Source organism: Sebastes umbrosus, chromosome 8, assembly GCF_015220745.1.
Source record: "Sebastes umbrosus isolate fSebUmb1 chromosome 8, fSebUmb1.pri, whole genome shotgun sequence".
NCBI classification, from domain to species: Eukaryota; Metazoa; Chordata; class Actinopteri; order Perciformes; family Sebastidae; genus Sebastes; species Sebastes umbrosus.
The window spans coordinates 25,355,953-25,381,805 of record NC_051276.1 but is presented as its reverse complement, the minus strand read 5'-3'; the positions used below and the strand labels follow the sequence as shown (position 1 = coordinate 25,381,805).

Genomic DNA, 25,853 nt, shown 5'->3' with positions numbered 1-25,853 from the left:
TTTTTGGTATTTTGATATTGATTTTTTCCACCGTCCACATCCGCTTTACCTCACTGTCAGACAGCCCTTTCCAACGGGGAACTGAAGTTATATAACTCTCTTTAAAGCCACCAAACATTATAATTTTACCCCGCAGAACATGGGAGTATACATACAATCCCACTTCCAAAAATCTGAACCATCCCTTTCAGTTATTTCCAAACTTAGCACAGCTAACTCTGACTCAGCTAGTTCTAGCGTTAACAGTATTCATAACCATATTACATATACATTAGCTTCAGGATTAGCTTACTTCGGTAACATGCTCACAGCCAAGTGGGCGTTTCCATTTGAATAAGACGGAGCGGATTGCAGACGGACCTGCCCTTTAAGCAAACTGGTCCTGTACCAAGTACATCTGGCCTGAACACTGCTCATCCAGCCTCACACCACCTTGCAGTAACTCACAGTTTAGTGTGTTATGTGTGTTTTGGGCAGTGATTCAGGATTTTGAGAGAAGCTTATAAAATGCTTAAAGTGGAAGGCACTCACTGAGTCAGACAAACATGTTTAGTTATTCTACTTTAACGGGAAAAGTTTCATTCACATAATTAGTATTTTGGTCTACAACAAAGAACCATATACTCAGCACTTTCAGAACCAAATTAATAATGGACTTGTCTTAGAAATGCAGCTGTGGACTGTGAACCTCCTTAGTTAGCATAATTTAATCTTTTATAAACTGGTGGTTGGATGATTTTATCACATTTTGACCCCTGCTTAATTAAAGTCCCTACACGGCCTTTTCAGACGCCTCTGAAACGGTTTAATTGGTCAGAGATGAGGCACAGTATACGGGTGACATTTTGACTTTCAGTACGCTTTAGATCAGAAGAACAAGAAGAAGTTCAAGCACTCTTTTTCAAAATTAACTTGACAGACTCTTCATTTCAAAATGATCATGCTTTGGTGTTTCAGGAACCACGAAGTCTGATGACCGAGCGCTCCTGCTGAAGAAATTTAATGAGGAAGGATCTGTGTACTTCATCTTCCTGCTCAGTACCAGAGCCGGTGGCCTCGGCCTCAACCTGCAGGCTGCAGACACCGTCGTCATCTTTGACAGCGACTGGAACCCACACCAGGTACGCCCACCAGTAGATTTGATTATTATAACCTGTAAAGACAGTGTTTGTGCTAGTGTTGTCACGATACTGGAATTTCTAACTTCGATACGATACCTTGAAAAATATCGGTATTTGATACCATTGTCAATACCACAGGGAAAAATCGACACAACATTGAGGGCATAAAATTTGTATTAAAAGACAAATATAACAAGGCTATAACATGACAACAACAACTTTTCTTTTCTTGGCTAGTAGCAGGGAACAGCAGAATGAACAACAATAATTAAAACGTTTCATTAGTGAACATAACATCATCTTTCATGGGCTAACGCCATTGTGGTGTCCTCTCCTGGTACACAATGTCTTCACCTAGTGTTGAGTTTGAGTTTTGACCCTGTGAGGTTGCTGTAGTTTGTCAATGTGGAGTGTTGAAGCAGCAGAGTAGCAGATCAAGCTAGCAATTTGAAGTTCTTGGTAGATGCAATTAAAAACAGATTTAAAGGGATATTCACTAAGGGTGTTTTATGTTGAGGCAACTGGAAATGATCTCATATTTCTGCTGACTCCAGGACCTTCAGGCTCAGGACCGGGCTCACCGCATCGGTCAGACGAACGAGGTGCGCGTGCTTCGTCTCTGCACCGTCAACAGTGTGGAGGAGAAAATCTTGGCAGCTGCCAAATATAAACTCAACGTGGATCAGAAGGTCATCCAGGCGGGCATGTTTGACCAGAAGTCCTCCAGCCACGAACGCCGTGCCTTCCTCCAGGCCATTTTAGAGACTGAGGAGCAGAATGAGGTACGGTGTGAGCTTGTAACTTGTTTAATTTATTATGTTTTATTATTCATCTTAGCAGTAAGACAAGGTATTTGTACTTGATCAGATATTTTTATATAATGAATGCAGGAGGCTCTAAATAGATTTTTTCCCCCTGTAGTTAAATTGTGCATGCTGCTTTTGATTGAGTTACTGCAGAGATAGCTCCTTAGATACGATCAGCGAGTTAACCATCCTTCACTCATAATATGACATGTTTTTGTAATGCAACCTCAGCTATTTAATTGTTATTTGATAAAAATCTGTGTGGTACGTGACCGTTTTTTGTTTTGAAATGAGCATGTATGCCTTCTGTTTTTCTGAAACAGTTAAAAATGTGTTTTGATGTTTTTCCACGTGTAACTCCAGGAAGAAGACGAGATCCCCGATGATGAAACCCTCAACCAGATGATCGCCCGCAATGAAGATGAATTTGAGCTCTTCATGGTAAGAAAAGCACACATTCTTGGGAGATCTGATCGACATTTAAATTGCAGAGTAAAACCGTAGAACTCCGGTCTGGCGACCAGGTTTAAAGAGGAGAAGCTGACAGCTGATGCTCTTACATCTAATCATAGGTTGTCCATCATGTCAAGACAGTTATTCAGGTTAAATGTCATCATTTGTTCAGGCACCTTCAGATTCGGCAGCAACTGTCCCCCAGACGCTTCTTCTTAGATAGCAAATTACTGAACTTCCTGGATACAGGACTCACAGTCACCATGTCACTCACAGTACACACAGTTTTACACTTATATTATTTGTTGGCGTTTAGCCTTTCAAAAACAACATTTTCACTGTGGTAGGGGCTGCACAATTAATTGAAAATTTATCGGAATCGCAATCTGGATCTACTGCAATTTCAAACCGCAAAAAAACAGTTTGCTCTCCTGTTTGTTGCACACAAAGGGAGGCATGCGCCTGTATTAACAGGTCGGTCTAGCAGTAATCTAACAGCACCCTAAATTACATTTATATAACCACAATAACAAAAATATATATATTTTTCCCCTTTTTTGGGGGATGATGACGTCATTAAATATAAAATTCGAAGCTTCATTCGAAAACCTCAATAGAAGATTTTAATGTAAAAAAAGACTTTCGGTACAGCCCCAATTCAGTGATGAGATAAGTTGACATAGTCCCCTGGATTGTAACTCCAGTTATATAGGTGAATCCGGCGACTGCTTTTTGCGTTCCACCATCTAGCGGCGCCGCCATTACTGCGATGGCAAGTCGTAGTGACTCTGTGTCTGCTAACCATGTTAACTGGTGACTTTCAGCCGAAAGCGTCCGTGGTTGCTCGTAGTAACTTACGTAAATGGTTGACTTAGATAATAAACACAGATGGGAATTGTGTCAGCATCTGCTTTTTTTTTTACTGGATGTGTCTTTTCTCCTCTGCAGCGCATGGACATGGACCGACGCCGGGAGGACGCCAGGAACCCGAAGCGTAAGCCTCGTCTCATGGAGGAGGACGAGTTGCCTTCTTGGATCATCAGAGACGAAGCTGAGGTCGAGCGGCTCACGTACGAAGAGGAGTCGGAGAAGATGTTTGGCCGAGGATCACGATGTCGCCGGGACGTGGACTACAGTGACACGCTGACTGAAAAACAGTGGCTGCGGGTAAAGTCTGAGCATATATACAAATCCATGACATTTAATCATTTTGTCAGAAATAAAAAAGCAAAAATGGTGATAAATGTAGCTGCAGTGAAATTGTTACAACCTAATATGTATTTATTCTACTTCAATCTATAGCTTTATTTTTATTTATTGAACCTAATAGTAAAGAAAAAGAAAAGCACAGTGGCTGCAGAACTGTTGAGAAAGTGTGTTTCTTTTCCGCTTCCTCACTGCAGTTAATTAATTACAAAAAGTAGAAGGACCTAATAATGTCGATTAGCCCATTTCAGAATAATATATTTAAATATATATTATATTATCGTATTATAATTATTGATGCATTAATGTGTTCATCACTTAATGTTGCAGCTGGTAAAGCTGGATCGTATTTTAACTAATTTATATACTGATGGGTAGTTTAACTTATAATAATATATCATCATATGTTAGTTGATTTACATTTTGTATTAAAAATCTAAATATGCAATGTAATGCAGTAAAACAAGTACAATATTTGCCTCCAAAATGTATGTGTATGTATATATTTATATATATATATATATCTATATATATATATATCTCCTGATGCCAATGGCACTCAGTCACTCACACCAAATACAATGTGACATGCTCCCCTGGAGAGACTTGTCAGGCAGATCCATGTTATTGACTGTGGCTCAGGTGTTTCAAGGGAAACAAGAATAGAACAAAGAAACTTTGAGACCCAGGTAACAGTATGTTGGAAGCTGTAGTTCGGAGAGGCTCTAATTAAAAGAAGGAAAATGTGTAGAGACCTGTAGGTACTGCTGAATAGATGCTAAGGAGCCTCTCTAAAAAAGCTTGAAGTGATTGAGTATTAACTCTGTCTTCACTCTGGCTCTTTTCGACTCCAGGCCGTTGAGGATGGTAACCTGGAAGAGATGGAGGAGGAGATCCGGCTGAAAAAGCGCAAACGCAAGAGACGCCAGGACAAGGACTCGTCGAGCAGAGAAGATGGGGGCTCCAAGGGCAAGAAGAAACGTGGGCGTCCACCAGCTGAGAAACACTCTCCCAACCCCCCCAAACTCACCAAGCAGATGAACACCATCATCGACACAGTCATCAACTACAGAGATGGGTAAGCAGATTTAGTGACATGTCAGTTAAATCAAACTGAACTGACATATTGTTTCACTGAATTATCTGTCTGTTTATGTCAACTGTTTTCTGTTTGCAATCAGTAGTTACATGAATCTCATCCACACTGGATGCTATTTTTGTGGCAATTTTTCTGTTGCTATTTTCCATTGACGTAGATGCTGTTCTGACGCTCTGATTCGCTTGTTTTCAGTCAGGGAAAAACCCGTAGATGGGCACCACACCAGACCAATTAAGAAAACCCCCCCAAAAAAACACGGATATGTTTGTTGTGATTCAGAGGTGCAAACCGTTTTGTCCACCCCATATATCTCAACGAGGGTAGTGTAAATATTAGAAACACCACTAGGTAGAACTCGATACAGTTCAACAACACAAACCACAGCCTTCTAAAATGACCAACCACATTTTCAGCAAAAACTATAAACAAAACTTATAACCCTCATGAGGGTAGGATTTACAGCTACCTGTATTAGATTGATTTAGTTTTAGCTACCTAATAAACTTGCAAATTATTTTTTTTTATGCAAATTAACAACCACCATCTGGTGTGGAAGGACACCAGAGGACACAGGATCTCCAGCTATAGTGAGCGTACTGGAATATGTCCACAACGGTGGCGTATTTGACATCCCTGAAGACTGGATCCCTAAAGTCCCTTTCCCACTGGACAAAAAACCCACCAACACCCCCTAACATCTGGCTTTTGCCTTCAGCGGGAAAGGTTACAATCTGACTCTGCAGTAGTCGCGGGTATTTATCGGCTCCAGCTCCAATCGGCAGTGATGGAAACATGACACCCGGGTGGACACGCTATTTTTCACCCCTTTTCCAGTGCGATGCTGTGTGATGCATGTTGAAGTGAATATATAATCAGTAAAATCAAGAGGGATTTGGACAATTATTATAATTTATTAACAGACAAAACATACAAGTAATATGCTCTCCTCAAAGCCACCAGACTCCAGCCAGACAACGAGGATTTTACCTCGCTGATTGTCGTAAAATACACTTCATTCAAACTACACAGAAACAAAATAAAGCTCATCACCAACTCTGGTTTGAGAGTTTGAAAGAGGGACTGAATAAGTAACAGATATAAAAAGGAGGTAACCTGTCTACTGTTTACTAACCCTGCTTATGGTGCCGGTCGGCGCGTCTGTGACGTCAAACATGACAGCAGAAAAAAAAAGCAGAAAGGCCAGTGCAACGGCACAGCATACTCATTGTCCATCTGACTGAACAGAAACATTTCAATATTAATCAATGCAGCCGTCTAAACCAGCAGCGTAATGGCTCATGTTTGACACAAGTAACTGCAACCTCAACATCTTGTTAGGTGTCAAATATGTCAACTTACAATTTACAGTCTCATTACAGTGATTGTGCATTGAGCTGTGAGGGTGTTCAACATGTTTCTGAGAGCACAGCAGTACTGTGCATGAACACCTCCTCTGTAAACACTGATGGAGGACTGTAAACATTACTGTTATGCTGGTGACTTAGTGTCTGAGGAGTAACGCCCACTTTAGGCCCGGGGAAGGTGTATAGAGACGAATCTGAGTTTGCAGAGGTAGTTTGTAGTGTTTAATCACCTGAAAATAAGAATCATTGTGTTTTCGTTACCATAGAATGAGCAGTTCAACAGTAGCCCTGAAGGGATAAACCAAACTCTGTTAACTTTTCCTGCTTGGCCAGGAGTCGATAATGTTACTCGTTGTCATCGCCGCCGCTCTCTCTCTTGCTTCACCACTCACTTCCCTCGTACACACACACACACACACACACACACTACACACCGGCTCTGTTCCAAATGACCTACGCTTCTCTAACAACAACTGGCTCTAGAGAGGGGCAATCATGTTTTTGCGCTCGCCACCGTAGTTGGTTGCAATCTCCTTACTTCACCGCCAGATCCTACACACTGTTGGAATAAGTAGAGCACTCCCTTATTGCATGTGGTTAGTTGGAACATATTTGTACTCTAAACTGTGGGGAAAATACTCTCCAGTTCTTTTTATGGTACATCTCTAAAGAATTTACTTTTGAGTGCAAAAAAAATAGCTCTATTTGTGAGAGTGTAGAAAAATAGGCCACATTTTAATTATCCAATGGAAAGTTCTCTCTGGTCAGCGGGGTAAAAATGATTAGACATGAAGTCATGTCTTTGGAACAGCACACTTTGATAAACATCCTTTTATTCTTTCAGTCCAACAGTTAGTGTGTGAGAGTATTTGTGTGGTCGGTGCTGTTGTGTCTGCATTTTTTTCCCTTTTTTTGCCTTTTGTGTCTCTGTCTCTGTAACATTCACCCGTGCATGAAACAACATGTGCATTTGTGTTCCCATTACTCAAATATGCACTGGCTGACTACTATGCCGAAGCGCTTTTTTTCCAGGAAACTGCTACCTGCCTTTCCAGAAGTGAAATTCTTTCCTCTCCCAGTTGATGGTTGTTCAACCCAGATCATCTCAATCATAGCTCTGGCACTCCTCTCACTGCACTAGACCGGGACAGATTTTGGAATTTGCGGTTTCCCCATAAAACAAACTAAACCTCCAAAGTGCATAAAGTCAAACATGAGTGCAACTTAAATTTGATTTGGAGCCTCCTGGAAGTTAATAAACTTGTATCTCTTCAGTGGAGCGAGGGCAGCAGGCTGGGCTCAATTCCCCCGTAACACAGATTAAGATGTACATACACACGCAGTATGTTACACACAGATGTTGATGCTGTTTTGAAACTCTCAGTTGTTTTACCGTCTTGCTGTCACAAGCCATTAGAAGAAACCGAAGCCTTCACGGTCACATTTCCATTCATTCCAGTATCTTCCACGGAAGTCAACAATCGGGTCTGTTCCCAGAGGTCCCCGTTGCCATAACGCTGGGCTGAGAGGCCTCACACTTCGTGCGTCAAAGATGTCAAAACCCATTTTGAACATACCATCATCCAGCTTTACGGTTTCAGCACAGTTTACACAGTGGATCTAAGCTCACAGCACATTGACAGCTCAGAGGCACCGCAGTGGGGTGATTGTACAATATCCAAGTCATCTAGGATCAGTAGCATTACTGAACTACCTGCAGGTGGTAGTCTAGACATAAAGGGATAGTTTGGATGTTTTGAAGTTGGGTTTTATGAGTTACAAATCCATAGTCAGTGTATTACCTACACGACCCCAGTTTAGTGCTTTTAAGTGCCATATTACCTTCCGGGTTTTAAAGAAAACATTTTCTGAAAGGCAAAACCTGCATTAACTGGATTAAACGACGCCCCGATGATTTTAAGTAATCAAGTTACTTGAGTTTCTCTTCTACACCAGACTCCTTTCACAAAATCAGTAATTTTATCTCGTAGAACATTAAAGTTGCTGCCGGTCTACCGCTGCCTCGATCGGATAGTTTGTTTGGTGAATCTGAACTAACTCTTTAAAATGCCACGTCACACAATATATATGACTGAAAGGATGTTCTGAACCTTGTTCACTGTAAACTGCTGATCTGTATCTTTTTCCTGTATAAAAAAACAACACATTTGGATGCATACAGACATGAAAATCATTTTGAATCAGAAACAGTTTTATTGCCAAGTAGGTTTGCACATACACGGAATTTGTTTTGGTGCAGTATGATAAACTCAAGAGATATAATATGACATTTTTAAAAATGTCAATAGAAAAAAATATAAGAAACACTTAAAAATGTATCTGTTTTTTAAATAGAAGAGCTGTACAGTTTACTAATATACCCAGCTGGTTCAGGATTCTTATAACATATTTTTTAAGATTATTTTTTAGGGCTTTTATTGCCTTTATCAGAGCAGCTGGAGAATGACAGGAAAGGGGAGAGAGAGGGGATGACATGCTGCCAAGGACTCCGCCTACACGGGGCGCGCACTCTACAGGGTGAGCTAGAGGTTGCCCCAGCTGGTCCAGGATTTGAACTGAGGCCTTTTTCTCCCGCCTCTAGGTTGCTTGTTAAGCGGAGTTTATGCTAATATAGTCTCAAAACACATCAGCAAGAAGTCTATTTAAACCCAAATAGAGTAATCACGCATTAATAATTTGCAGCATATGGTTCAGTGTTGCAGAGACCTTTGTGTTGGCGTGAAAAGATTCATTGCAGATGAGCAGCAGTTGGTATTATTGACATGAGAAATTTGATGTAAAATACACAAAAGCTGATTACTCTTCACTAACTTCCCATTTTCCCAAACTCATGGGAGATTAGTTGGGGGAAAAAATGCAATTAAAGACTGTGTGTCAATATTTATCTCTATTGCAGGAAGATAATGATTCAAGGATAGTTTGATTTTGCAGCTGTGTAATGCTCACTGTCTCAGAAGAACCTTGAAATGATAGAGCAATAAACATATTCAGTTTATAATGATATTCTTGTGGGCGAAACACGGAGGGACATTATATGAAATAATCTCTCAATTTTTCTGCCTTGTCATTAATTGTATATATTGCATATACGATACCTGTTGGTACATATTTTGCTTGTTTTGCTGTATTTTCTTGGTGGTCGATGGGCGGCTGAGGCTCAGGAGTGGAAAGGTCTTTGTAATAACATCATAAAAGTTTCATTTGATCCTATACTCTAGTATTCTGTATTGTACTGGAAATGTGCTTTCTTTTGTTGTAGATTCAAATGGAGGCAACTCATAATTTCTTTTTTACATGTATAAGCCTGTAATTTGAATATTTTAATTGTTAATATTTAACACAACTGGACACAGAACTTTCTGGAGAGTTAAAAGGTACCTTCTTAAGTCATGATCTGCTTTTAAACAGGGTTTCTAATAATTTAATAACGATTAAATTGAAATTTTTTTGTGTTACCAGGTCAGGAAGACAACTAAGCGAGGTCTTTGTCCAGTTACCATCCAGGAAGGAGCTCCCAGAATATTACGAGCTGATCAGAAAACCTGTGGACTTCAAAAAGATCAAGGTAAGGTTAATTATGACCCAGCAGTTAATATGAATGAGGGATAGGATGGTAATAATGATGATAAGTGGGGTCAAAGAGCAGAAGAAAAAATCTGATGCAGAATATACAGCAGACAGTTCAACAAGAAATGTTCTTTTATAGTTGTAATAAATTCATACTGTGTTTTGCAAACCAGAGAAAGAAAGGGAAGACATTGAATATCAATTTAGTTGAGGGCTCAGAGACCTGAGAGAGATGAGTTTGATTCAAGCTGGTGTTTCTTTTTTTTCCATCAACAGGACCGTGTGAGAAACCATAAATACCGGGGTGTGGGAGACCTGGAGAGGGATGTGATGCTGCTTTGTCACAACGCTCAGACCTTCAACCTGGAGGGATCCCAGGTCAGAACCCCCACATGCTCTTCCTCTCCTCTATTCTTTTGTCCTTAAAGCTTTTTTTCTTCTTTTTAACGTTTGTGTTTACCAAAAGGTGTCAGTCTGTAATTAATTATAGCAGCCCAAAGAAACAGAGGCAAAAAAAAGAAAGTTTCTCTGGATGGAGCACTGATATGCTATTGCTTTTTTTAATGAAATAGTCTGTATTTCATTTCTAAGTTTTAAATCACCATTTCCTGTAGTCAAAGTACTGTAGGTATCAATTAATAATAAATGCTATTTACTTGGTTATTGCTTTTGCTTTGCTAATTTACTTTGTAGCCCCCTAGCCGCCAGTTTTACTCTTCCCCAATTTCACTCTTCCCCAATTTCACTCTCCATTAATGCTTCATCTCTTTTATTATCCCTTCCCACGTCCGTCTTTTGTCCAGCTGGCTCCTCTCTCCCATATTCCCAGTAATAGTTGTCATTCATGGTGTTCGTGGAACTGCTTATATTATCTGGCCTTTTTTTTCTTTTTCCCTCCACAGATATACGAGGACTCCATTGTCCTTCAGTCTGTTTTCAAGAGTGCCAGGCAGAAGATAGCCAAGGAGGAAGAGAGTGAAGATGACAGCGATGAAGATGATGATGACGATGATGATTCGGAGGCTGAGGGTAAGACACACCATTTCTTTCACACTCATTTAAATGCTATACTTTAAACCCAGTGAACGCTGCTCTGGTTTGAAATTCACTTTGCCATCATCCCACTGAGAGCAGCATGGACTGCTGTTGACTTCAGACTGTAGCGCAGAAGTAAAATATAACAATAATATCAGAGAGGAATGAAGAAAGCAGTTTTACTGCACTCAGGGGGGACAAAAAGTTTATTTTATTGGGTATAAAAATTCATTCTTGGACTTGGAAACAGTTTAGCACAGCTTAAAGGTCGACTCCATCTGCGTTCTCTTCTGGGTTTTTCAAATGGATACGCCCACTCAGCCGTTACCAAAGTTAGCTAATCAATAAGGGTATGAATAATGTGAACGCTTGCACTAGCTGAGTTAACGTTAGCTGTGCTAAGTTTGGAAATAACTGAAAGGTTTTTTTTTAAGTGGGGTTGTGTGTTTACTCCCCGTGTTCCCGTAAAATTTCAGTTTTTGTGAATGGAGTCTGGTGACTTTGAAGAGAGCGATGTGACGGCTTCAGTTCCCCGTCAGAAAGGGCTGTCTGATGGCGAGGTAAAGCGGCTGTGGACGGAAGGAGCAGAAAAATACATATTTTAGCCACCTTAAAAAAATCCCGGGGAACTGAAGATGTTATATCTAACAGAAAAACAACAACAAATTTAAAAATGATTTAAACAATTAGGTCAATTTAAAGATTGCTTTTTTCTGTCAAAGGACTTTTGTTTCAGCTCTAATCGAGATAGATCTATTTCTATGGCAGCTTGTCAGTTAAACATTAAACCTCTGAGCCTAAATGTTGGTAAAAACTTTAGCATAATTCATGTTTTCTGACTAAGCCAACAATGATGAAACCAGTTGTGTAAAGGCCTTTTCTCCTTGTGCTACATTCATTCAGCCAAGTCTGTGCGGGTGAAGATCAAGCTGAGTAAGGAGGCGCGCAGCCACGACAAAGGCAAGAAGAAGCAGAGCCGAGGGAAGGCCAAGCCGGTGGTCAGCGACGACGACAGCGACGACGACCTGGATGATAATGTAGGTCGTTCCACTTCACTGCATTTTACTGCATCTTTAAGTAAAAAATAACTTTGTGATCTTTTGCTCAGGAAAAGGCAAAACTATTTCAAACTCAGCAGCGTATAATTCTGACTGTGCAAATGAGAGAAATACCCTCAGATGGAAAATTACAACCATCAAATAATTTTAATGATATTGGCTGACACAGCTTTTGAAATCCCTAATGTTGTTTTTCTTTTCATGGAACATGAGAAATAGCACGCTGAGGGCTGTTTAACAATATTTCCACATCCAAAATCCTGCTGGTTTCCTTACAGCCGTCTAATCAGCAGCCGTATAACACCTGGGACGCCAGGAGCAGGCAATTAATTACAGTTAAACAGTTGGTAGAAGAAAAAGCAGCATTACCACTGGGTCAAACATTACTGTGAAACACAGAAATTAGGCTTTCTACCATAACCTCACGTCACAAAAACAGTTTCTTCCCCATGGCAGTGGGGCTCTCCAACAGCCCACCAACAGCCCATCCGCCCCCCTGTGACTGTCTCTCCCTCACACACACACTACTGCCCCCCCCCCCCCCCCCCTGCCGACACTGACTCTCCCCCCTCTCTCAATATTTGCACTATCTTTATATCATGTTTATAGCTTATTTGTAATTTGTAAATTGTACATTTTTATTATTTTATTCTAACGTTTTTATCTATTCTTTTGTTTTTATCTATTCTTTTGTTATTATACAGTTTGTCTCGCACCAATAATGCCAAAGAAAATTCCTAGTGTATACCTCTTACACCTGGCAATAAACACCATTCTGATTCTGATTCTGATAGAATCTCTATACAAGAGCTCTCGTTGATAATTACAGTAGTGTTTGGAGAGAAACATCAGTTTCATAGCGGTAAGTAATGAAGTTCAGGTTTGAAACATGTAGATTGAGAGCCAGGTATTTTCTGCCAAAATCCACTTTCACAGAGGAAAGTAACTGCACGATCTGTTTTCTCGCCCTGTTTTGTTTTTTGAAAACTGCCATATTTACTGAAACTCCAACATGTCCAAAAGTTCTTTTATTAGTTAATTAAACTTAGCAATTATTTGTCTATGTAATAAAAAACTAAAAAGCACCATCAAAAGTTTTAAAAGTCGATGTTGTGAAATTGGTGGTTTTGTTCAACCAACAGTCCAAAAACTCATATTTAATTTACTTTAATACAAAACAGAGCAGCACGTCCTCACATTTGAGAAGCTGGAACCAGTGAAATTTCGCTTGATAATTTACTTTGTTAAACAATTATAAACAGCAATGATTAACATGCTGTCGTTGGACTACTCATTTAATACTTGTAGAGCTGCAACGATTAATCGATTAGTTGTCAACTATTAAATGAATCGCCAACTATTTTTGATTTGAGTACTTTTTTTAAGAAAAAAAAGTAAAAATTCTCTGATTCCAGCTTCTTAAATGTGAATATTTTCTGGTTTCTTTACTCGTCTATGACAGTAAACTGAATATCTTTGAGTTGTGGACAAAACGAGACATTTGAAGACGTAATCTTGCGTTTTGGGAAACACTGATCCAAATTTTTCACCATTTTCACCGTTTTATAAACCAAACAACTAATTGATTAATCAAGAAAATAATCGATAATGAAAATAATTGTTAGTTGCAGCCCAAAACCCCCCAAAGGTAGTATAGTTATTTTAGTAAGATTCAGTAATAGCACTTTTCATGCTAAAATAGCGGCTTTTCAAACGGGTGTCAAAATGTGTTCAAGTAAATGACTCCATCCTCTAAATCTGAAGAGGACCTTCAACAGGTGGAGCATCGAGTGAATAATACAGTCCAGAACTTACAACAACCCTTTCCATGAACTAGAAAACAATGTACAACATGCAACACAAAATGATCTCAGCTGGATCAAAAATTAAATAAAATCCATCCAGGGAATCTAATTGAACTTTTGGTGTCATTAAATATTCTATAATGAAGCCGTCTCTGTCATTTTACTGTATTGCGCTCCTTCTATTGTGTTGACCCTCCTCTTCACACCGTTCTACATCAGCTAATTTGTTGCCAGCACAATGAAACCAGGAATGGGAAATTAAAGCCATGGCAACCGCCACTTAGTACTCATTTTCATATTATTAGCACCTAATAGACCCTCTTCTGCCTCCTCCTACATATCAGACACGTTTTGAAGTTTATCTGATAAAAGCAAACTATTATATCCTCCTATGTTCTATCGCTACCGGGAGCTGGCTAACGGCAAGAATACGTTTTTCTTCTTTTTTTTGACGGAACAGGAATTTTGGAGAGAGAGAAGGGGACAGGAAATGGTGAAACAAAAACATATGATTGGTTGAAGTGGAGGTCAGCTCAGTGGGCAACCTCCGGGTCTGAAAAGTGAAGCGTTTGTAGAAATGCCTTAAACTTGCATTCTTTCTAATAGCCAGCAGGGGGCGACTCCTCTGGTTGCAAAAATAAGTCTGATTGTATAGAAGTCTATGAGAAAATGAACATACTTCTCACTTGATTTATTACCTCAGTAAACATTGCAAACATGAGTTTATGGTCTCAATCGCTAGTTTCAAGTCTTCTTCAATACAGCATGATGTTCATTTAGTAAATTATAGTCCTATTCAGAGTCAAATAGACCATAAAGCAGGGTATGCTTTAGGGCATCGCTACCTTGTGATGGACAAGTCGCTACCACGGCGTTGTCCGTGTTTTCGTCTCAGAGCTTAAACCCTTTCACAGTGTTTTTTCAGTTCATGAAAGTTAATGTGGACTTCATCCACTTCTTATATACAGTCTGTGGGCCAGCTCAACTTTGATTTATAGCCCGTCATGCAGAGACAAGTGTCGGCTGTCAGTTTGCAGCTCCATGTCAGCGGCTTCCTTTGAAAATGACTTGTTGCTTTGTCACAGCATCAGCATCCCTCCGACAAAAAAAAAATATTTATATAGAAAAATGAGTGGAACAAAGACTGATTAGGATCTAATACATAAAATAGAGCAGCAGTAAAATATAGGAATATAAAATAAAATACAGGTGACAACTTCATACAGGGCTGTTATCAGTCTGAATCCTCGCTAACACAGAAGTATAAATCCAGTTTAAGAGCATGCTTAATATTAAATCCATTGGGATCAGTCATTGTTGCCCCTTCATTAGATTTTGATAAATATTCAGCCCAAGTTGGCAGCTGGATGTTTTTATTCATGCCAACAGTGATACTAAACTGCGGGGTGTTTGAGGTTAATGTAAACAGCTCAGCCAAAATAAGACCGTCACCAGAGCGTGGCCAGAAGCCGCTTTGCTCTGTGAATACTAATGCAGTGGATGATTTACCCGGCTGTCTATCAGCCACGGTGGTAACTGCTTTTGTGTGCAGTGTGTTCAAAGAAAAGTCTCTTTCGCTACTTAACTACAGATCAAAGGGTCTTCACTGCTCCTCTTCATCAGCTCCTGCTCAGAAACAGAGACAGGATGTAAAGGAAGGGCTTCACCTTCAGACCTGCTTTCTTTCTTATTTCAGGGTGTTGATATATTCAGCTTGTTGACCTACGCCACCTCTCAACAGACAATAAACCTTCATCGCCCTCCTCTCTCCTCTGCCTCTTTATCAGCCTTTAAATCTCCCTCTCTCTTAATTATCTCTTTCCTTTCCACAGGATCAGTCAGACAAAAGCGACGATGACTGAGAACAAGAGGAGATAGCACTTATAAACACAAAGGACAGTATCTTCCATCACCGTTGTTCAGGTTCATACTCTGTATTTTTTTAATTTTTACTTCATTTGTCCTCTTTGTTTGTCTGTAGTGTGTTTCGTCGCACCTTCTCCTACCAGCTTGGAAATGTATTACTAATAACCGATAAGCTACAGCAATACCAATCTGCTTATATTCCTGTTTTTAAGACAATTTTTTAGTATATTTTTTAACTCTGTGCTTTAAAAGCTGATTTAAATTCTATATGAAAAAAGGAAGAAAAAAAAAGATTTGGTCATGCTATACGTGCTTTTGCTTGATTTGTACTTGCTTGCTTGCACTTTTAGAAAATTAAATATTAATATCAAAATTTAAAAAATGTGTAACAAAAACAAACATATATATAGATAGAATTTGGAGAACCACTAATTAAAAAAAAAAAAGGCAATCAATCAAGTTTTTAATTTTTTGGATTCATCGTTTCACCTCGTGCCGTGCCAAATGTTAGAGAAATTGATTGTTCGTTAAACCCCTCCCTCTAACCAGCGATTGTCCAATCATACCTTAGCAACCGTAACTAGGCACAGCAGGCCTGTCAAGTCAAGCTGTATATTTCTTATTATGTTCAAGTAAGAGAGATACTAAGAGTCCAGAGGGTGGTGTCTTTCCAAAACCAAAAATAAAAGAGCAAAAATAGATTAAACAGCGTTTTTATCTGCTCTAACGTGAGCAGCAAATGTTTGACTGTCTGACTTAAACCATTCTACACAAATAAAATAAAATGTATTGTTATTATTATTAATAATTACACATACTGCAGTAATCAAAAGTAACTTCAAAGGCCAAGAAGAGCCCAACTACTTACTTTACTCAAGCTAAAGCTGCAGTTATTGGCATGTCCAGCTTACCGTAGTAACTCCCGAGTCCAAAAAACATCATCAATAACTAACGAGCTTACTTTGGAAAAAACTGAGACGATCTGATATTCATTCGCTCACTCGTTCACATCGTGTCCAGTTAGGAAAAGAGGTGTCAAGATACTTGAGATTGTGTTTCATTTGCCAAACTCATCGGTTAGTCCTCATTCTCAACACCTTTTCTCTCGTTAAAAAGTGAAAATGTACCGTTTGAAAGTATGAGCTTAGAACAGAATAACTGAATCTTACATATTTCCTTGTCAAACTTCTACATGGATCATCAGCGGTGAGGATGCTAACTTTTATCCTGGGACATGTTAGCTTCAGCGTCTGTCTTTTAGCATGATATCACGTATTTAGCTGTTTTAGATGTCTTTTACAAGATTCGTGATATAAAACGAGTAAAGTGAAGCTAACATTAACTGGAAGATTGATAACATTCAGCCACTAGATGTTGCATTCTCCCTCCCCCGTTCCATTACATTCACTTCACAACAAGTCGTTGCCAGGTGCTTAGCGTCAATCTCAGCCATTTATCAGTTTTTTTCCGCACTTAACTGACGACCCAGAGATACTACGTGATACCAACCTCGTTTTACTATTGGCTCACAACCTTGTTAGAAGTGGGAACCAAACATCAGATATCTTGCACAGAGATAAACAAAACATTCATTTTGGACCCACCAACATTTTTTAAATGATTAATTCACACAATCAGAATTTTTTTTTTTCTTCAAGAAAAGCAATACTTTTATTCGGCACCTTTCAAAAAGGCTCTGTGAATGTATAATTTTAAAAACAAATATTCGTCTACATAAAAATGTTATCAATAAGACTTTTAATGACACACCACGATTTTGAGAGTTTAAACTATTTCTTAAGTTTATATAGCCATTAATACATATTTAAGACTCCTTGTACAAGATTCTTGATTTAAAAAATGACTTGGAATTTCGATAAACCGGTCACCAATTTCATTGAAAGCTAGGAGAATAGAAAGCTTGACAGGCGTAGCAACAGTAACTACGAGGGGCGGGGCTTAGCGAACACTCAATTGTGAGATTTTGAGAGTGTAAACTATTTCCTAAGTCTATACAGTATATATCTTACAGCCAGCACAACACAATATCGGTTAGTGCTCGATGATTACATTACTTTGAGGTGGCCATAATTACTGAATGCTTTTTTTTTAAAAACACCTTTTATTAAGAGAAATGTAACCTCATACATCATTTAGGTAAAAGTCCCTGTGTTTCATGTTTCCTTTCCTCTAATGCTTTCAAGTTGTCGTGTATCAGAGCAGAAGCTTTGAACTTTGCTGTAATAATTTCCTCACTCAGAAAAGGAGCGTTTGGGTCATTTTAAATTGAGAAATTGGTCGTTTTTTTCAGGCTGCAGATTCACAGGGAAACACCTTGTCTTGTTGAATAAAACCAGCATCTCTCGTAGCTAAATGTAGCTTTGAAAACATGTCACTCCCTGTTGCGAACAGATTGTTAGCTGGACGGAAAACAACGGAAGATATTACAAAGAAAACAGTGTTATGGGATTAAAGAATTAGATTTGAATGCCATTTGAATATACCAGTATATTTTAAACAATGTATTGTTTTCTGATTTATTTGGATTGAGGTGTTTGTGTTTCTGTATTAGTTTCCAGCCCTCATTTTATCGGTTTATATGTTGTTTGTAGCATGAACTTTTTCGGCAATATACTGTGTACATGCAGATATATATCATTTTTTGTTTGTGTAGGCTAAACATGTGCTTGCCGACTCTCAGTAAGTGTGACTTAATCTTTGCTTTCTTTGCACAGTGTCTTTGTGGTTGTATCTCATAGCCCAGGGCAAATAAAATCACACCGATTTTCAGCACAAAAAATGTTTGTGTGTTAATCTTTATGCCTCCGCGTCGGCGATAGCTGTGGACGGAGGCGTTATGATTTCGGTTTGACTGTATGTCTCCACATCCGTCCGTTCTCAGGAACACCAGAAGGGAATTTACGTCCACTAAAAGTGCTTGTTTTTGTCATGACATGCTCTGATTGTTGTTATAACAGTCTGACATTATAGAAAGAGTTTCGCTCAAGTAGAAGTCTCGTTGTGAAATCTGGCAAGTTGACATGTTGGTGGAAGACAACGGTGGAATAGTGGAATACATCCATGGTGGAAACAGCAGAGTTTGTTGTGTTGGAGTACAGAAAGGGTAGCTAAGTGTTATCTAAAAGATTTCCAATGTCAAGGCCCATATTTATTTGAGCCAGAGTATACGGATATTGTAGGGTCCTTTCCATAATGTTGGCAGACACTTACAATAACTTATAAGTTAAACACTTCTGATAACAATCTGAGCCTGTCAGTGGCAAAAACAAGCACTTTTAGTGAACGTAACGTTACATTGATGCTGCTCACTTGCCCTCGCATCTGTTTCGGTTACAGCGCTCTCCCTCAATACTGGACCAATTTCAGAAATTGTTTTCCCCGTTAGTCACCTAGACACAAAAACATGAGAAAATTGGGTCCAGGTTGAAAAATTCCGAAGTTACCCTTTAATCAGGAAACTCCTTCTGTGGCTGCCTTTTAATGGAGTTTAAATGTCTGCAAGTACTGAAAAAAAGTCTTTATGTCCTGACAGATTCTACAAATGTGATTTGCCTTGTGCTGTTGTTCCCGCAAATGTTCTTAGTCTTAAATCTAAGTTGATAAAACGTACAGACTTCCGGTTTCAGGTCAATGTATTCTACTTTTAATTTCCTCCATGTCTGTCAACACAGCTGTCTAGACACTATTCAGAAGATTATTTGAGCTGTGAACCTTAATTAAGTTAACTTAACTTCACACATCTTACAGATCTAAGAAACAACAAACATATATTATCTCCTTTATTAATTTGAACAGTTTTTCTCTCGGGTGTATAATGATCATTACAGCCGTACAGAGTTGCCGGCACGGCTACGGGAGATTTGTTTTCGCTTGTTTCTCCTGACCTGAGGCGATCTAGAGTGTGTTCCCTACAGTCTTTTTTTGCTTGTGTACTGTACATCATACTTTATAGTGTGTCATTCCTTGGAGAAGAGCGAGGTAAACAGAACTCGATGGGAGAGGCGGTGTAGGAGAAAGAAGGAATGATGGAAACAGAAAATAATTTCATCTGGGACTCCCCCATGTTGTTGCTCCGCTCGAGGCAATTGGTCACTGAGTCGAGTGTGTGTGTGTGTGTGTGGCCAACTCTACTGAGCACGGGGAAAGTTATTGACTTGACTTCCGGAAATATCATACAGCTACTACTTCTACTAGTACTGCTACTACTGCCTGACCTCATTTAGTAGTGAGCTGTGGAGGTTTTCTCTAAAGACAGCAGGTCAGAACATTTGCAAATTTCAATTTTACCCAAAAAATGACATTATCGTGTCAGATTTTTCATATTTAAAAACAAAAATATTAATGTGTTTCTTCAGTTTCCTAATTAGCCTGAACACATACGGTCAAATTGACTGATTTAATTGACCTGTTTCATTAAGCTTTTATCCCAGTTTTTGTAGTTGGCTGACATTATTAAATATTGGTACACATATTAAGTTGTTATTCATGTCTTTACAAAGTTAAAGGGCAGGAAAAGTGTCTTTGTGTACAGTTTTATTTTAACAAATTTCTCAGTGTAATTTGCAGAGCCTGGCAGGTGGCAATGAAGAAAACATACAATTTGTCCTCCTAATAATTAGATAAGTGCTACTGTGGTGTGAATATTAGGGATAGGGATTAGAGATCAGCAGTAGGTGGCGCTAATTCTCCAGTGAGATGTGATTATATCATTGCAGAAGAAGTGGGCGTTTCCTATCCTAACAAAGTTGCAATCAATGATTTTCCTTAAATACATAAATTCACAACAAACACATGTACTTGTGAAAGTAGAATTTCAGCCAGGAAACCTAAACACAGAGAAACGAGATGGCAAGAAATCTGTTGTCTGACAGCTGTAAATAACAGGCTGGCTACATGTCATTGAAAAGCAAAAATTTTTTAGAGTACAACTATTTTAATAACTATAATCTTGTAAAGTGTAACAGGTTCAACAGGTTTTCCTTGACATTTCTTGTAAAAACCCTTTACATTCCCATCATATTACAGTGTTATTGCATGAATTTACCATGAATTGCCCCAAACTGCATGTGATTATCATAAAGTGGGCATGTCTGTAAAGAGGAGACTCGTGGGTACCCATAGGACCCATTTTCATTCACACATCTTGAGGTCAGAGGTCAAGGGACCCCTTTAAAAATGGCCATGCCAGTTTTTACTCGCCAAAATGTATTTATTTATTTAACCTCTTTCGCGACAAGCTAGTATGACATGGTTGGTACCAATGGATTCTTTAGGTTTTTCTAGTTTCATATTGCCAGTATGTTCACTCCAGCTTTAAAACTGAGCCAGCTACAACCTAACACACCTACTGTCAGGTTCATACTGTATTTGAAGGCACCGTGACTGTATTTCATGGCTGTCTGGTGCAGCTCAGACACTGGAGGGCAGGAGACGGGCCGTGGTACTGTACAGCTGGTCGGACCCTCACAGTCCGCAGCACATCAAAACAGCTTTACTTTTTGTATTCCTGCCATTTTAAACAGAGCTTGACTAAGCCGATTCCCCCCTGAAGAATGACCATCCATCTCCCCCCTCTTCTTTTCCTTTTTTATCTCCCTCTTTGAAGTGCCGAGCTGTTGGGATAGACTTGAGCCCAGGAAGAGAGGGGCAAATTGGATGTTAATCCTTGTCTGAGTGCCAGAGATGTCAGCCGGAAAAAGTCAGGTGCCGGTGCGATTTGTGCTATTCCTCTGTAGCTTTTGTCCTCCATCATCACATTCTCCAAGCAGCAGATGCAGGTCCCGCCAATCGCAAACGGATTCAGGGAATTTTTGCTTCCTAATGGCTCATGAATGGTGATCTGAAAGGGCCAGGTGCGCTCTATTATTAGTTGATCCTGTGTTGTAGCTCGTCCACATTCAATGCGGGAAACGGGCCGATCGATGCTAACTCTTGCACAACTTAAAAGGAAGCGCAGGATTCCGAGGTTCACTATCAGTTTAACGCATGATCGGGGAAAAGTTCATTTTTCTTTGCAGTGCCGACTCCTTTTAAGCTGAAAGCAGAGGTGGAATGTAATTAAGTACATTTACTCGAGTACTGTAATTTGAGGTACTTTACTTGAGTCTTTTATTTTCATGCTACTATATACTTCTATTTCCCCACATTTCAGAGTCTAATAATGCACTTTTTACTTCACTACAGTTATCTGACAGCTTTAGTTACTTGTTGTTTATTAGTAGTAAGATTTTTGAATTACAGCTGAATCAATTAGTCGATTAATGAATTGATTGATTAATTGGCAACTATTTTGATACTCCTTTAGGATATTTTTCATGCAAAAACATTTCATGGTTCCAGCTTCACAAATTTTATGTTTTTCCTTTGAATTATTTTTGTTATTATTATTTATTTATTTATTATTTAATTTAGAATTTTGGACTACTGGTTTGACAAAACAAACATCGTGAAGGTGTCACTTTGGGCTCTGGGTGATGCCATTTCTCACTATTTTCTGAAAACTTTGAAACCAATCGATCCAGTAATAGAGAAAATAATCAGTATATAAAGAAATGTAAGAAAATAGAAATAAAGGAGTATGCTACAATGTGTACATAATGCTACAATATATACACAATATACAGTATGTAAAGAAATGAAGTTCTAAAATTTTAAATAATAAAATGAGAATATAAGAAATATAAAATATGTAAAAATATTTGCATTAACACGTGAAATATATAGCATATAACCACAGTGCAAATGAGTAAATAATAAATGCTTAAAAGTAAATACAAAATGCTGATAAGTGGGATCTATTAAGTGTGTTAAATATAAATTAAATGAATAAGAATATTTCTTGAAATGTACAGTATAAATGCAGTATTAATGACAGTATTGCGCAGGTCATACTGTACATACTTATGTAAGAATTTCAGTGCAGGACTTTTACTTGTAAGAGAGTATTTTCACAGTGTGGTATTAGTACTTTTACTTGAGTAAAGGATCTGAGTACTTGTTCCACCACTGACTGACTGAGAGGTTACATGACACACACAAGGACAGGGAGGGGGTTTCATGTACAAACAGGACATATACACTAAATTATATTATATTAAATCTAATACTTTGTCCACATTTGAGAGCACTGACATTGTACCTGAATGGCATTCTGGGTAATCATACACCTAGTCCTGTTACTGTAATTATCTCCGTCTTTGTCCTGACCTTCACCTTCTGCCACAGCTCTGTGTGGCGACTGAAAGCATGAGACATGCATCACACATACAAAGAGGCTGAGATGAGCTTCCTCTACAGGGTGACTCACTCTATCACTGATGATATATAACACTAAGTACAGCTGAGGCTGACGGGACTGTCATTCAATATTGAAGGTGTTTGGTAATAAATCAAAGTATTTTTGACCTGACAATGGCACCAGATGAAATAAAAAATCACTGAAGTTATTACAATTCATCATGAGAGGGACATGAATGTCTGTTCCAACAGTTGTCGAGAGATTTCACACAAAACCTCATGGTGGCGCTAGAGGAACGTCATTAGGGTTCATCCTCTAGGAACCACGAATCTCTGTACCAAATTTAATGCCAATCCATCTGATAGTTGTTGAGATATTTCAGTCTGGACCAAAGGCGGCAACCTCCAGGTCTGAAAAGTGAAGCCAGTGCAGAAGTGCCTTCAACCTGCATTCTTTCTAATAGCCAGCAGGGGGCGACTCCTCTGGTTGCAAAAATAATTCTGATTGTATAGAAGTCTATGAGAAAATGACTCTACTTCTCACTTGATTTATTACCTCAGTAAACATTGTAAATATGAGTTTATGGTCTCAATCACTAGTTTCAAGTCTTCTTCAATACAGCATTAAGTAAAGTATGGTCCCATTTGGTCCCAACATTTTTGGTCCCCTAAAAGTGTCTTATGGTACAGCCTCCGTCCTTTCCACGCTTCCCATTGTCTATGTAAGCAGCCGTGCAATGCATTCTGGTAGCGTGGAGGCCCAATTCAAGAGATGGGGCGTCATGTTGCCCGCTCCTCATTTGAATAAAGTCGAGGTCTAGGCTGCTTTATGCAAATCACAGGCATCTGATGCGACTCACCACCTCTGGAAACTCCCTAGACACTTCTAAACTAACCGCTGTCTATCCAAACTAAAGACAGATTCAACGACTGCATGGCTTAGTTTTCACATAAAATGTTTTCAGAAACACATTTCGGGGAACTATTTTCGTGATATAAGAGAAGAAAGTTTCCAAACGAGCCGTCATGTTGGTTCTGGTTTGACAGCTGGGAGCAGCAGCCCACAAGCAAAGAACGTAGTATATTGATACTCTGCTATGAGGGAAAGTTTTCGTCCAATCAGGTGCCGAGTGCCTTGTGTTTTCGTGGCAGCCCATCAAGCGTCCAATGCTGGGAAGCGAGGCGATCCCTCGCGATAAAAAACACCCCTGTGGACATGTATCATTACATTTGGTTGTACTTAGCTCCACCCTCTCGTGTCACTTCTGGTTACAAATAGCCAAGATGGCGACGGCCAAAATGCCGAACGCCATGTTAATACGTCCACTTTTACACACAGTTTATGGGATCGAGCCACAGAATCAGAATCAGAATCAGAATTGTGTTTATTGCCAGGTGTAAGAGATTTACACTAGGAATTTGCTTTGGTTATGTTGGTGCAAATCAAACAGTATACACCGACATCATCCCTCGAGCCACATCGTCAGCATCGCTAAAACTAACTTTACATGCCCTGGTTCCCTCATCTCTTGTCCACAAGTATGTAACATTTTTAATTTATATGAAAAATGTGTTACTTGTTTGGATTTCATAATAAAACAATATCATTTTCTATAATTTTGTGTATCCAACTTATCTTATCTTCAACGTGTGATTGACTCTAACACATCCCAACAAAGCTAAAAATGAGTTTTACCATGTTCCAAAACTCCGGTGTCTCCCCTGTTCCCTCTGGCCGCGGTCGAGAGGCTGAGGCAGGAAAAGCCATCACTATGATCAGCAGTGATTCATGGAGAGACCTCTGTCTGGTCAGCTAACATTACTGCCAAGCAGCTGAAATATAGAGTGGTATTGTGACGGATTTACGGATGCTAGCTCACATTCAAGTAGCACGTGCACACGGGCGAGCACGAGCAACAGGACTTTGACTTAACGGCCACAGGTGTCGCTGTTACAACCAATTTCTGATTCTTACAGTCCCTTTTAAATACTTTTTAAAAAAAGTCTGGTAACATGGAGTATGGCAGACTTGTTGTGAAATTGTTAATATTTTATTGATTCCAAAACCTGCACATATAAACATCAAATCACTTTTGTGTACTTTTTGGATGTTAGTTTTCTTTAATGAGCTGCTTGTTCCATAACAATAGGGCCTGCAGAATAGTGTTTTTATGATGGTGTTATACAGTATTTAACTGCTGCGATAATTGAAGGAATTGAATCAGAAACCTTCTTTTTTTATACTATAACTGTTCAATTCTCACAGTATTTAGAGATTGTATGAGATTCATTCAACCAAGATTGTGAAATGCGTTTTCAATATTTTTGTTAATGGCCGTGACTGATTTAAACTACTGTCCTAGCAGCAGGAGTCACTAGTGTTTCTACTAAGATTACTTTCCACAAAGTTACTACAGTGAGTATAGGTACTCTTTTCCCCCAGAGTTATTATAACAGAACAAAATTGCAAAATCCAGTTCTTTCTTCGAAGCAGAAGACAAGAAAATACACTGTTTTGTACATCACATTTCTGTGCAACTGTATGCTTTCACAGAATAAATATGTAAAAATCAATACAATACTTAATTCCCCATAGCTGCCCAAAGAGAGGCAATATTTCAACTTGAATCCCTCTAAAGAAAACAAATCAATAAAGGTACAAAATTGATGGTTATGAATGGTCTGATGAATTAATAACAGCGTGAACTTACATATATCATGAATTGTGCTACCACAAAAGGAAACACAAAGTGAAGCATAGCATTTTGTTGAACTCCCTTGATGTGGAAGATTTCACCAGTGGAAGTGATTATGTGAATATAAATGGAAAAGGCATTGCTGACACCTCCAGGCGGCGGGTGTTTTGTCATCAGATGAGCCTCTCCTGAATCAGCCACACTGGCAGCAGTTGAGCAGAATGAAAGCTAATTTGCATCACTTGACAAACAGATTTCATAACATCTTTAAACTGTCGCTTCATAAGAGCCCAGGAATGCATCTTTCACTGAAAAGTGTTTTCTACGGTCTGCACCTCAGTGTTAGAAAACAGTGTTTGTTTTAACACCATTTGGGAACAGACACGTGTAGTTGCCCATGATAATTTTGTTGAAATATTATCTAGTTTATTTGTTTTGAAGAACCCCAAACCAAACAAACACATGAATAAACATTTAGTTTTTATAGCATTTCATCACA

The 25,853-nt window shown here is 39.0% G+C and overlaps 1 protein-coding gene across 2 annotated transcripts in view; it reads left to right on the top strand.

The window, feature by feature from the left end:
• Window positions 1-15,835, top strand: part of smarca2 (SWI/SNF related, matrix associated, actin dependent regulator of chromatin, subfamily a, member 2) — a 49,684-nt gene extending 33,849 nt beyond the window's left edge. For both annotated transcript variants that reach the window (XM_037776843.1, XM_037776842.1), the window contains 10 exons: window positions 958-1,121; window positions 1,676-1,903; window positions 2,291-2,368; window positions 3,329-3,547; window positions 4,441-4,664; window positions 9,530-9,635; window positions 9,914-10,015; window positions 10,540-10,666; window positions 11,576-11,709; window positions 15,368-15,835. In XM_037776843.1, the coding sequence (XP_037632771.1) occupies window positions 958-1,121; window positions 1,676-1,903; window positions 2,291-2,368; window positions 3,329-3,547; window positions 4,441-4,664; window positions 9,530-9,635; window positions 9,914-10,015; window positions 10,540-10,666; window positions 11,576-11,709; window positions 15,368-15,397 (1,412 nt within the window). In that variant the 3' untranslated portion in view covers window positions 15,398-15,835. The remainder of the gene's footprint in view (window positions 1-957; window positions 1,122-1,675; window positions 1,904-2,290; window positions 2,369-3,328; window positions 3,548-4,440; window positions 4,665-9,529; window positions 9,636-9,913; window positions 10,016-10,539; window positions 10,667-11,575; window positions 11,710-15,367) is intronic.
• The last annotated feature ends 10,018 nt before the right edge of the window (window positions 15,836-25,853 follow it).